Raw genomic sequence first — 14,055 nt, forward strand, 5'->3', positions numbered from 1 at the left:
GAATGACAAACACCTGTGTCTTGTTTCAGTAATTGGCGTGGGGAGACGGATAAAAGCCATGAGGAAACAAGAGAATGGGAGAGAGAGACCGGCAAGGACTCGTGGGTGTACTGGACTGAGACGGAGAGAGAGTGAAAGGAGAACGCTGAGAGCGAGTGACTTTGAACCCTGAGTAGCGTCTGTTTTGTCCAGCGCGTGGTGCGCATCTTTTGTTTCTGTTTGCGAATTTTGATTTAAATAAAAGACCCACAGTCATCTGAAGCCGACCCTGTCCTCTTCCTTCCCTTTGTCTGAACATTTCATCTACTACACTGGTGCCGAAACCCGGGAAGGAAGACGGAAGCCGCCGCCAGCATGCAGTCACCGCCACCATCGCCACTTGCGGACGTGGTTGCTTCCCTCGCGGTCCTCCACCAAGACCAACATCGGGCCCTGTTAGAGATGAGGACCGATCTGGAAGGGCAGTTCCAGTTCCTCATCCAAGGCCAACAAGAGGATCGCGAGAGGTTCCGGAGCTGGATGGACCGGGAGGTTCGGCCGGGTTCAACGCCGCCACCGGTCGAGCGCCCCCACCTGCCCCTGAATAAAATGGGTCCGCAGGACGACCCTGAGGCATTCCTGGACCTCTTCGAGAGATCAGCGGAGGCAGGTGGGTGGCCAAGAGAGCAATGGCCGGTGCGCCTCATCCCTTTGCTGACCGGAGAGGCGCAAGCGGCGGCCCAACAGCTACCCGTCCAGAATCTCCTGGTTTTCGACGACCTGAAAAGAGCCATCTTACAGCGGGTCGGCCGGAGCCCAGAGCAACATCGGCAGCGGTTCCGTTCCCTGGATCTGGGCGAGAGCGGCCGGCCCTTCGTGTTGGCTCAACAGCTCCGGGGCTCCTTCCGCAAGTGGCTGTTGGCTGAGGTAAGCGACGTCCGAGAGATCATCGACCGTGTGGTGCTGGAGCAATTCATCAGCCGTTTGCTGCGGAAGACCGCGGAGTGGGTCCAGTGCCACCGACCGGCGTCGCTGGACTTGGCCATACAGTTGGCGGAGGACCTGCTGGTGGCGTGCTCCAGGGTCGGCGAAAGCCTTCCAACAGTCTCTCTCTCATCTTCTTTTTTTTCCCCTTCCCCCTCTCCTACCTCTTCCCCTAGACCTGTTCCCCTTCCCAGGTCCCGTCCTCCCAGACCGTTCCGTGGCCCTCCCCGGGGACGGGGGGGGGACTTCGCTGGATCCGGCAGGAGGCCTGAAACCCCAGCCCAGGGGCTCAGGGTTCACTAACGCTGGGGCGGACCCGGTTTCCTTTCCTCCCCTCTCCCCACGCCAGTCACTTACCCCACTTCCTGCCACTAGAGCGGTGGGGAGACCTGGGCCGGCCTGCTGGCGTTGCGGGGACCCGGACCATTCCATAGACAGGTGTCCGGTGATGGAAGTGGGGACAATGATCTGGGTCCCGGAAGCCCCGCAGGCTGCCCACGATCAGGCTGGCCGGTACCAAATACCTGTGAGTATAAAGGGGGGTACCTATCAGGCTCTGGTGGATTCAGGATGTAACCAAACCTCGATCCACCAAAGCCTGATTCAACCTGAGGCATTGGATATGAGCCGCATGGTTCGGGTAAGGAGTGTGCACGGGGATGTGGTGAAGTATCCGCTCATGTCTGCTCTGATCAAATTTAGGGGGCAAAACCATAGTGTGGAGGTCGCAGTTAACCCACACCTCAGGCATCCGCTGATTTTGGGAACTAATCGGCCGGCTTTTACGGAATTATTGGGGTTGTTGTGTGCGGATGTCTCTTGTGGAAAAAGGAAGCAGGAGAGGGGAGCGGTCGTGCGGTTGGGAGAGGCTGAACTGGGACCTCCGGGACTGGATCCAGGGGATCTGAGCGTAATTGGGAGACAGATTCTCCCAGAGCGTGATGATTTCCCCCTGGAGCAGTCTCAGTATGAGTCATTAAAACATGCTTTTGAACAGGTCCGTACCATCGACGGTCAGCCTCTCCAGCCCGCTCGACCGCTCACTTATCCATATTTTGCAATTCTGAAAGACCGGTTGTATAGAGTGATACAAGACACTCAAACAAAAGAAACTACAACCCAGTTGTTGGTACCAAAGAGCCGTCAGGAAATGCTTTTCCAGGCGGCTCATTCAAATCCCATGGCTGGACACTTAGGGCAAATAACAACACTTAACCGTCTAATGGGCCGATTCTTTTGGCCGGGCATTCACGAGAACGTGCGTAGGTGGTGCGCGGCTTGTCGTGAATGTCAGCTGGTAAATCCGCCGGCCGCCCCAAAAGCGCCATTGCGCCCCCTTCCGTTGATCGAGGTCCCCTTCCAACGAATTGCGATGGACCTCATCGGGCCATTAGAACGGTCAGCACGGGGACATCGCTTTGCATTAGTCATAGTGGACTATGCAACGCGATATCCTGAGGCAGTGGCACTCCGCAACATCTCCGCTAAAAGTGTAGCGGATGCCCTGTTTCGTCTAATCTCCCGAGTGGGGATCCCGAAAGAGATCCTCACTGATCAGGGCACGGCGTTTATGTCACGTACGTTACGCAAACTTTACGAGTTATTGGGCATTAAATCGATTCGCACCAGCGTCTTTCACCCACAAACGGACGGCTTGGTGGAACGATATAATCGCACATTAAAGACAATGATTCGTAAATTCGTTCACGAAGACACCAAAAATTGGGATAAATGGTTAGAACCCCTATTGTTCGCTGTGCGCGAGGTCCCGCAAGCCTCCACGGGGTTTTCCCCCTTCGAGCTCCTTTATGGTCGTCAGCCCCGCGGGGTGCTAGACGTGCTGAAGGAGACTTGGGAGGAGGGACCCTCGGAGAGTCGAGATGAAATTCAGTATGTCCTGGACCTGAGAACAAAACTCCACACTTTGGGGCGGCTCTCAATGGAGAATTTGTTACAGGCTCAGGACAGACAGACCCAGTTATACAATAGGGGAACGAAACTAAGAGAATTTTCACCGGGAGATAAAGTCCTTCTATTGCTTCCCACGTCGAGTTCCAAATTACTCGCGAAGTGGCAAGGACCCTTTGAGGTCACACAGCGAGTCGGGGATCTCAATTATGAGGTTCTTCGAACGGATAGGAACGGGGCACGTCAAATTTACCACCTCAACCTCCTAAAAAAATGGAGCGAGGCGGAGTCAGGAATGCTGGCGACGGTGATTGGGGCGGAAGAGGATCTCGGGCCAGAAGCGAATATCAAATCTCCATCTCTCGCACTGGCTCCAGGCGGAGATCATCTTTCGCCGTCCCAGCTTACTGACGTTGCCAGGTTGCAAGCAGAATTTACCGACGTGTTCTCGTTCCTACCCGGTCGAACCAACCTCATTCAGCACCATATTGAGACCGAGCCGGGCGTGGTGGTGCGCAGCCGGCCATATCGATTAACTGAACACAAGAAAAAGGTGGTTCAGTCTGAATTAGAGGCGATGCTCGAGATGGGGGTAATAGAAGAATCCCACAGTAATTGGGCGAGCCCGATAGTTTTAGTACCTAAAACGGACGGCTCAGTTCGGTTTTGCGTGGATTACCGCAGGGTTAATGCCGTATCAAAATTCGATGCTTATCCAATGCCCCGGATTGACGAACTGCTTGATCGGCTCGGCACTGCTCGTTTTTATTCGACGCTGGATTTAACTAAAGGATATTGGCAGATCCCCTTATCGCCTATATCTAAAGAAAAAACAGCCTTTACGACGCCGTTCGGATTACACCAATTCGTTACGCTTCCGTTTGGGTTGTTCGGGGCTCCAGCCACCTTCCAGCGTCTCATGGACAGGATACTCCGGCCACATGCTGCATATGCCGCTGCCTATCTGGATGATATCATCATTTATAGTAATGACTGGCAGCGCCATATGGAGCATGTGCGCGCGGTTCTGGGAGCGCTGAGACTGGCTGGGCTAACGGCCAACCCAAAGAAGTGTGCGGTTGGGCGGGTAGAGGTCAGGTATCTGGGATTCCACTTGGGTCACGGGCAAGTGCGTCCCCAAATTGATAAGACAGCAGCCGTTGCAACATGCCCGAGACCCAAGACCAAAAAGGAGGTGAGACAGTTCCTGGGGCTGGCGGGATATTATAGAAGGTTTGTGCCTAATTATTCTGACCTTGCCAGCCCGTTGACTGATCTCACTAAAAAGGAGTCACCAGATCCGATTCAGTGGACGGAGCAGTGCCAGCAGGCTTTCACCCAGGTAAAGGCTGCTCTATGTGGGGGGCCGCTACTACAAGCTCCTGATTTTTCCCTCCCCTTTTTGGGACAGGGGGCTGGGAGCAGTCCTGTCCCAAGAGATGGAGGGAGAGGAACGGCCGATGCTGTACATTAGTCGCAAGCTCTCAAAGAGAGAGACTAAGTACAGCACCATTGAGAAGGAATGTTTGGCCATCAGGTGGGCCGTCTTCACCCTCCGATATTATCTCCTGGGACGGGAATTCACCCTCTGTTCGGACCACGCACCCCTCCAATGGCTCCACCGCATGAAGGATACCAACGCGCGGATCACCCGTTGGTATCTAGCCTTACAACCTTTTAAGTTCCAGGTGGTCCACAGGCCGGGTGCACAGATGGCTGTGGCTGACTTCCTCTCCAGGAGGGGGGGGGGAAGGAGGGAGGCTGCAGGCCGGACGGCTCCCCGGCCTGAGTCGGGCGGTGGGGGTATGTGGCAAGGGGGGCGTGGTTCAGCAAAGTCTGTGACGGGAGAGAGGATCGGGAGACAGGTGCGGCGTAAGTGGGTTAAGTGTGAATGACAAACACCTGTGTCTTGTTTCAGTAATTGGCGTGGGGAGACGGATAAAAGCCATGAGGAAACAAGAGAATGGGAGAGAGAGACCGGCAAGGACTCGTGGGTGTACTGGACTGAGACGGAGAGAGAGTGAAAGGAGAACGCTGAGAGCGAGTGACTTTGAACCCTGAGTAGCGTCTGTTTTGTCCAGCGCGTGGTGCGCATCTTTTGTTTCTGTTTGCGAATTTTGATTTAAATAAAAGACCCACAGTCATCTGAAGCCGACCCTGTCCTCTTCCTTCCCTTTGTCTGAACATTTCATCTACTACAGTTGTACTTCAAGTTAAATAGTGCCATGAGCATTATGCAGGGATCAAATGTCTAGCCCTTTTTGTAACAAATTTGATGCAGTGCCACCAAAACAAGGACAACAGCGTTTGGATATGTCAGTGAAGTCTCTTTAGCATTATAAATAAGACATATAATTGCTTCTAGTTTGCATTTCTGATTCGCCTGATAATGGAAGCTTTTTGCAATCTCAAGCGGATTCACGAGTCCCCAAATTTAAAAGAATGTCTCATCTGTCAAGAAAGGAAAAGGGAACGGTTAGTAAAGGCTGGAGAAAAGGGCTTTTATACGTTAAAATGTGCTTCCCAAACAAGAGAGAAACTGTGTGATATAGTCAGCAAGCCTGCAATCGATCGAATCAAGGAAATATCTTCATTTGTTAATGATGTTATGATGTTAATCCGCTGTTGTGGCACAAGTCATGTTTCTCACTATTCACAAGCAAGACTCTCATTGAAAGATTACAAAGGAAAAAGCAGATTTCCAGACCACAAAGTGGTGAACCTAGTACATCAGCGACAATGCTGCGAAGCTCAACGACATCTGTCAAGTGGGATCCATCAGATTTCGCATAAACTTCTTTAAGCAGTTTGCATGGTATTTTCCTTCCGGTGCAATGAGGTCACTAATACCAGATAGACACACATGGGCCTCCTGGTCATACTTGGACAAATCCAGGATCTGATCACTCATCTTAAATGTACTCACAGATGACAGTGTATCTTTCACTTTTGTGTCTCGGCAGAAGATGCAAAGATCCCAGAGTCACTTTCAGGGACAAACTGAAAAAGAACAAGTATTTGACTTTTGCTTCCCTGTTTGAAGTTCAACAGTCAGACCCAATCACTGGGAAGGCAAAAACTGTCAAGGCAGACGGAAACATTCTACAGCGCCTCATTGCTGCATATGAGGAAGGACGCCCAGTCAACCTCAAAAGCATTATGATGCATGAACTATTCGTTGTACCTCTGTCCTTGGCAGAAGTTAATGGGCAGCTTCGTTCAGGTTCAAAGGCGATACTTGCTAAGGTCTTGACTGCTGACATTCCATGTCCCAACCACCTTGGTGCGACAGACCTACAAGACGAATCAATGCTTGTCATTGATGGTCAAGCTTTGGTCATTGGTATTGGGAAGCCACAAGAAGCAAAGACTTTTGGAGACCTGGCAGACATCTTTGTGGAAACTGTTCTCCGAAGTGGAGCACAGTTCCAGTGAATTGATGTTCTGTTTGATTGCTACCACACACACTCAATCAAGAGTGGAACACGTAAAAGGCGTGGAAGAGGCTTGGTGGCAATCAGAAGACCAGTTGAGGGAAGAGATTTACCTCTTCCCACAAAATGGGAGAACTTTATCACTCACGAGGACAACAAGGCAGACCTTGCTCGCTTTCTATCACAACAGCTGATTGTGAAAGCACCAGACACCAAGATTATAGTTGCTGCAGGTGGCTTCAGCGATGAAGAGAGGGTTGAAGCATCTAACACAACCCTTAACACTGACAGCTTGGAAGCTAAACATGAAGAAGCAGACAAGAATTATCCTTCACTGCATCAGAAGCAAAGCATCAAAAATTGTTGTCTCTGCAAGAGACACAGACATCTTGGTACTGCTGATTGCCCACTTCCACATGATGCCATGCCAAAAGATCTGGATGAAGACAGGTACAGCAAGGAGAGAAAGTACGTCCCAGTTCATGCTGTAGTGGTACAACTGCAGATGGAGCCACAGGTCCTCGAGCTACTTCCTGGTTTCCATGCTCTCACTGGGAGTGACTCAACTTCATACATTGCAGGACATTCAAAGAAGACATCCTGGGAAGTTTTCATAGAGTATTCACATCTACTAACAGGGCTTGGCGAAGGTCCTGAACTGAGTGACCACACCATTCAGAATGCAGAACAGTTTTTCTGCAAACTCTATGGTGTAAAGGATGCTCATAACATCAATGAAGTTCAAGCAAGCATGTTTGTCAAAGGCATGACAATAGAAAGACTGCCCCCAACCAGAGATGCTCTCTACTTCCACATTCAGCACTCTCACTTCTAGGCTTTGGTCTGGCGGAAGGCCCACTTGCAGCAGCCAGTTCTGCCAACCCCTGAAACCTCTGGAAGACAGAGTCGAATTCCCTTATTCCTCAACTCATGTCACTACCCCCAGTTCCAGATGCCTGTGAGGAGTTAGTCAACTGTGCCTGCACCACTGGGTGCAAGACAGCCCGATGCGGCTGCAAGCCTAATCCATGCACTGCATCTTGCAAATGCAGAAAGTCCAATGATACTTGTATGAACAAATAACTTTTGGAATATCTGTGATCACAGTATTGTTGCTTGATTTTGTTAAAATTTCAGGGTTCCAGCAGCCATTTAAACATTAAAAACTGTCCCTTTCATGTTAATGTTGTTTTTTCATTGTTTACATGTTTAAATATTCTGAGAATGCACAGTTTAGTTCGAATGTTTAATGTTTAAACTTCAATAAATGCATTAAAACGTTGTTGTTTTTTGGCAGCCATTTTGTTTTTATTGTTGATGCCAAAACAGTGATTTTTACAACGGATTCAGCACCTAAAAATCACATAAAAACAACACAAAGTATTTTCCTCAAAAATGCCTACTGCATCTTATCCAGCGCTATTTATCTATTTGGGACTCGACTCAGGGTTGGACTGGTAATCTGGTATACCGGGCAAATGCCCGGTGGGCCGACGTGCTTTTTGGGCCGATACATCTCATATTTTTATTTTTATTTATTTTTCAAAAAAAATTTTTACGGCCCATAAAACTCGTACATCGGCAGCCCATTCGTTTTGTTTTGTTTAATTGACGGCGCTGGGTTAGTGCCGATGTAATGCATTGGTCAAAAAAAAAATCATATTTTTTTCCAATGACAGACCGGCCCATGAAACACGTAGATCAGCGGCCCATTGGTTGTTTTCTTGATTGACACTGGGCTGGCCCAATCACATCTTGAAACACCTCCCCCTTTGTGCCTGGAGTGAGCGTGCAGTGTCAAGTGTACTGTGTATCTGTCTATAGTCTGAGAGATGAAGAAGAAACGCAAGGAATGTGCAGAGAAATAGCGTGAAAAATAGATATAGGCCCTTCAAGCAGACGCTGTAAAATGTGTCAAAGTATATGTGTTTTCTGCAGCAGCAGGACCTTCATCAGCTCCAGTGGCTGATGAGGAGGATAGTGAGGAGGATCAGGAGAGAGATGAGAAAGTGTAGAGTCTGTGGTAAGCAGAACTGCTTTTTAAAACACTTTGGCTATGAGTGTAGGAACCCATTACCTAGTTACGCATTATTTCCACATCTGCATTGTTGACGATTACAGCAATTTACTAGAAGTTTAATGAGACACGTTTGTATCCATGTTTTCCGCCAAAATAAAAGCTTGATGCAGTTTCCGTCAAAATAAAAGATCATGTGCTTATCTCTTTCAAGTTTATAAATTAGTACAAAACTAATTATGAAAGTTTTCTTTATTTTTCAGGGAATTTGTTGTACAATATATGGCTATTAGGCTACTATCTTGAGATTAATTATAACTATTATTATGTAGTAGTGTAATATAGTAAATATAGTTTTATACTAAAAGAGTTTTTTTTCTGTGTTTAATTTGCACACTAAAAATGGGTTGGAGCTTTTAATTTTTAACTCTCAAAGTTCACCAGATTGATGAATTTAACATTAAAATGCACACAATTTTCTTAGGGGGGGCATGCCTCCAAACCCCCCTAGAGGGACAGAGGTCCACCCACCACAGTTTTACCAAAGATCCTGTGGGAAACACTGGTATTGCTATGCCAGTGCAGCTTATAGCTTGTTTTTTGATGCATCACTGCGGAGTGTAGTTCAATTGTATTAATAAATTACAATTTTGTACTTATTTCATCTGTTAACTCTCACTCTTTCCTACTCACTCATTACATGCCATTAGTGGTTTTAATGAATAGGAGTTGAACATATTCAAGGGCGTGCAAAGATGGGTGGTGTTTATGATCATATGTAGTGGGCCAGTCTGGGCCAAAATGCCAGGGCCGATTTTCTGTCCCAGTCCAGCCCTGACTCGACTATAGTCATATTTAATATAAACAAACAGATGGTCACTCAGTTGTCTGAGCTTGGACAGTAAGAAAGCTAATGTCCTAAAAAAAAATTAATGTTATGTTATTTATTTTTTAACTAGCTATGTTTACAACATGTCATTTTGTTGACTGGTTGACTTCTGTTTCTGTGATGTTGTTGTAACATCAAATGTGTTCTGATGGGCTATGATTGTGTCACAGCAGTTTCACATTTAGTGTGAACAGACCAATTATTTGTTACCCAAAACTTGTCTAATATGGACACAGAGTTAGAAAGTTTTGTTATCACGCAGACTATTAATCATCATTAATGATAATCACACCATGTTTGTTCATTTGGCCAGAGGAGAATTGGTTCCCAGACTGAGCCTGTTTTTTTTCTCTCCATTTTGTTACCTGATGTAGTTTGGGTTCCTTGCCACTGTCGCCTCTGTCTTGCTTATTTGGGGACACTTATAGTGGTCATGAACTGTGTTGTGTTCATCATAAGTGATTATTAACAAGTAAACAAGATGGATGAAGTTCGCTACTCTTGACTTGTGTGCTTTATTGTTAAATTATCCTGACAGATACCACATATTAGGCAGACAAGGATTAGGCAGTTTTTTCGTTAACGTTGGTCACGAAGATGGCTGTTGTTAACGTACCTTTCCCGAGTTTTTTCCTGCCTTGCCTCAGTGTGCCTGCTATGCCATTTAGCACATGGCTGCAGATCTTTGAAAATTACCTATTGCACATTTTATTGAAAATGTGAGCTATGGATGCTACAGGGCAAGCCTGGTCAGATGAAAGACTGAGAGCTGTACTGCCTTCCTGCCTCAGCACATAGAGACAACGGATTTTCTACTCCTTAACACGGGTACGACGTTTAAGGATGCCGAGGATGCATCGAAAACCTACTTTGTACAAAAAGCTAACATAGCTACGCCTTCCATAAACTCTGTGAGGCACCTCATGAGGCAGTTTTCCAGTATCCTGTTGCCTTGCGAGAGCTTGTTTTTTCATATGAGTTCGATGCCAGTACTGATTTGCAATCAGTTAGTGGAGAATGTGCTTAGCCCAGGAGTAAATGAGAACCCTTTTGCTAGAAACGGATCTCACACTGGACAGCTCGGTTACGATAGCAAGCCAGATTGAATCTGCTGCCGATCAACAGCAGAGTTTGGATGTGCTAAAAACTTTATACACTATGTAAAGATGGATGAAATTGTTACACCTATGCGCCAAAAATGTTGCCATCTGGCAATCTCTGTTCGTTGTGGTGTTTCAGAGGAATTAAATCACTTACAAGCAGCTGGGGTGATAGAACGCATCAACATTGTTGTTACAAAAAAAAAGAAGTTAAGGATTTGTGTTGACCTCAGAGAGCCAAATAAAGCAGTGATTGTGGACTCTTTTCCATTGCCACACATGGATAAAGTACTCTCTGCTCATCCAAGGTTCTACTATTTTCAGTACCATCAACCTGACTAATGCTTACTACCAAGTGCTGTTACCTCACGGCCTTTATTACTCATGACGGACTGTTCAGTTGGCTTTAGCACCTGCAGAATTTCAGAAGATGATGACCATCATCCTTGCTTGCTTGACGATCGAAAATTGGACGACATTATCATCTTCGGACGTGACATGTCTATGCATGACAAAGCACTTCAAGCGGTCTTACAACGACTAGAAGCTGCTGGCTTGCAGCTCAATAAAGACAAATTTCGCTTCTGGCAAACCAGCCTGCTGTTCTTAGGTCATACTGTTTCAGCGGAGGGTCTTCTTCCTGTTAAATTACATGTACAGGCAATTCTCAATGCCCCTGCACCTTCTGATGCATCTACTTTGCCCTACTTACTTGAACGGTCAAGTCCCACCCAGCTCCATTCCAGCCAGTGCCGCTGCCAGATGGACCATGTCAGAAAGTGGCTGTGGCTATAGCTCAGACCATTTAACACTGATGCATCCTGCAGGTTTGCTATAACATTATATATAACTATTACTATAACTGATTATTATAGTAAATTGCCTAAGATCTCTTTTACTCACAGTCACTAAGGATTCTGTCGTTTCGTTGCTGTCATCAGTCTTCAGCAGCCACGGCAATCCATTGACTATAGTTACTGATAACAGTGTTTAGTTTACGTCAGCTGCTTTCGCTACTTTTCTGGAAGAAAGGAAAATTTGTCACCATCGTTCCTCTCTCTACTACCCATCAGCTAATGGTGCTGTAGAGAGGTTTAACCGTGTGCTCAAACACACTGTTCAAATGGCCATCCAGCAACATCAGCCATGGAAACCTGAGGTAACTGACTTATTGCAGGTGTACTGTGCCAGTCCACATGCTGCAACTGGTACTTCACACTTCTAGCTCCTCTATGGCAGACAAAGACACAAAAGGCTGTATATTTTGCTATCTGCTCATGTGCACTCACCAACTGACATGACTGTTCACCGAAAGGTTATGCGGCTGCAACAACCAGACAGCAAGAGATGATTCACTGATCACTGCCTGTATTTCTAACAGCTGTTCTTGCACGAACTTCAAAGACTATAGTGTGCCAGTTACAGCCAAAACCAGCCAGACAACGAGGTCTGCTTTACTGAGCATTGCTTGCTTCTGTACCAGTCGATCTTAGCATGGACTCCAAAGACTATAAACCAATGTAAGGTGTTGTTGCTGAGTGATGCCCTAAGCCTTTAACAGCCAGACCAGCCTTTACTGTACATTTAAAATAAGGTATAGATTAAGTGCAAATAGCCTTATAAGTTATTAGAATAGTGTTAGAATGTATTCATACTTAGTGCAAATAGGGGCAGATAATAGGACAATATCCTGGACCTTTGAGGACACCTTTACTGGTCGGCAGATTTGGTATGGTTAGGGATAGGCATGTGGACAAGTAAGGTCTCATAAGGCAACATCCATTTATGATAGTTTTGAGAATGGTAATAAAATGATCTGCACAAGTCATGGTCGATGTGGCAGTCCGTCCGGTCAACGAAAGGAGATAACATTTAATTTAAATTATAGGCATATTAAATTACCTGAATAAATATTTCCATTTTTTAATTTTTTTCTTATTCCCATTCTTATTTTTTTATTTTCTTCTAAATGTATGCTCTCCCAGCTGATATGTTAAGGAAATAGTGTAAGGAATGGGTTCACACAAAAAAGCGGACTCAAACTTCAGTCAGTAACATCAAGAGACCTATCCACTATCTTTATTCTCCCCGCCACTACACCTGTTTCTGAATGGATTTATTTTGTAACTTAGTTGGTGAAGTTAGTGTAAATAGACACTGTTAAAGATATTTCTAATTGTTCAACTGTTAATTGTAACAAATAACTAGTATTACCTGACTAATTTACATATTAATTACATATTACATTTATTCTATGATCAGTATTACACATGTACGTAACTAAAAAGATGTAATAAAAAAATTATGTAACCAAAACTAGACCAGAAATGGGGGGGGAAAAATCAACTGATGCATATGATCAACACCTTGAGTGCCAATAATCTCCATGTGCAGGTGGGCGATACCGCTGGAGATGGACAGTGCCAGAACTATCACTCCCTCCACTGATACCGTGTATCTGTTCAGGTAATCAAAGAGAGACCCATGCTCATGATATTCAGACACTAGCCACAGCTGTGTCCATGAGCCATTATCTGAAGAAAGACAAAATAGACAGATTACAATACAGGACACCCAAACATGATGGACAAGAACATCCAAAGTGATTTGAAAATATATCTCAAAATGCAAGTTTTGATTTAATGACTCAAATGTCAAGAGGTATAACCATCATGAAAAAACATGTTCATGTCTTTTTATCAACATAAAAAAAAATGTATTCCTATCTGTATGATTTTTGGACTAGGTCTATGCATGTATAATTCAAAGGAAAAAAATCTGGACAGAGATGACTGTCATATCATTGATTCTTTAACAATGGTCAGGTTATCAGTGCTTGCTTTGAAACTAAAGCTATTAAAGGTAAACTACCCCATATATGAAAATTCTTTTATCATTTACTCACCAAACAGTTTTTTGTTTGTTTGTTTGTTTGTTTTACCATTGATTTCTGTTGCATGGCCAAAAAAAAAAACAATACTGAAACATTTCTCAAAATATCTTCTTATATGTGACACAAAGAAAAGAAAGTAAGAAATGTTTGGAACAACTTGAAGGGGAGTAAAAACTGACAGAATTTCATTTTTGGGTAAATTATCCCTTTACGCTTGCATTGGTTTGGTAACCTAAAGGAGTGCTTCTCAAACCTGTCCTGGAGTACCCCCAGCACTGCACATTTTAGATGTCTTCCTAATCAAACACACCTAATTGAACTCATCAGCTGGTTAGTAAAGACTCCAAGACCTCAGATGGATGTGTCAGATTTTGTGTCAATTTACAATGTTAGGGGTACTCCAGAACCAGGGTTGGCAACCACTGAACTAAGCATGTGGCATGAGGAGCAATAGCTCCATTAACTTACAAAACTTCTGAGTTTGGTATGTAACGTTCGCTCATTGTGTAGGGGATGAGACATTGCATCAGTAGCTGACACTATGCCCCTATTTAAACCACAGCGTAGACAACGCAGTGGACAACACAGAATACAGGTGTTAACGAGGTCCAAAATGGTTTGAGCTTTTCCACTTTCGACCATTTTCAGGGGCAGTCGAAATTGCATTCAGATTGCTTACGTGGTGTAGGTCAAATGTTCTAACAACCACAAAAGACAGCATACTCTCTGACTACTACCTAATGGATAAATAATATGGGAAGTGCGCTAGCCAAATTTCAAATTTGTCGGCTGAAGACCTAAGTTTGATTTGAAAAAAGTACCAAGCACAATGTTCTCTCACCATTCCTGAT

The 14,055-nt window shown here is 45.5% G+C and overlaps 1 protein-coding gene across 2 annotated transcripts in view; it reads right to left on the minus strand.

The window, feature by feature from the left end:
* Positions 1 to 14,055, minus strand: part of acvr1c (activin A receptor type 1C) — a 213,647-nt gene that overhangs the window by 37,391 nt on the left and 162,201 nt on the right. For both annotated transcript variants that reach the window (XM_077215784.1, XM_077215783.1), the window contains one exon: positions 12,678 to 12,845. In XM_077215784.1, the coding sequence (XP_077071899.1) occupies positions 12,678 to 12,845 (168 nt within the window). The remainder of the gene's footprint in view (positions 1 to 12,677; positions 12,846 to 14,055) is intronic.

This window comes from Siphateles boraxobius, unplaced genomic scaffold, assembly GCF_051911475.1.
Source record: "Siphateles boraxobius isolate OS27281-9 unplaced genomic scaffold, OSU_SipBor_1 7, whole genome shotgun sequence".
NCBI lineage: Eukaryota > Metazoa > Chordata > Actinopteri > Cypriniformes > Leuciscidae > Siphateles > Siphateles boraxobius.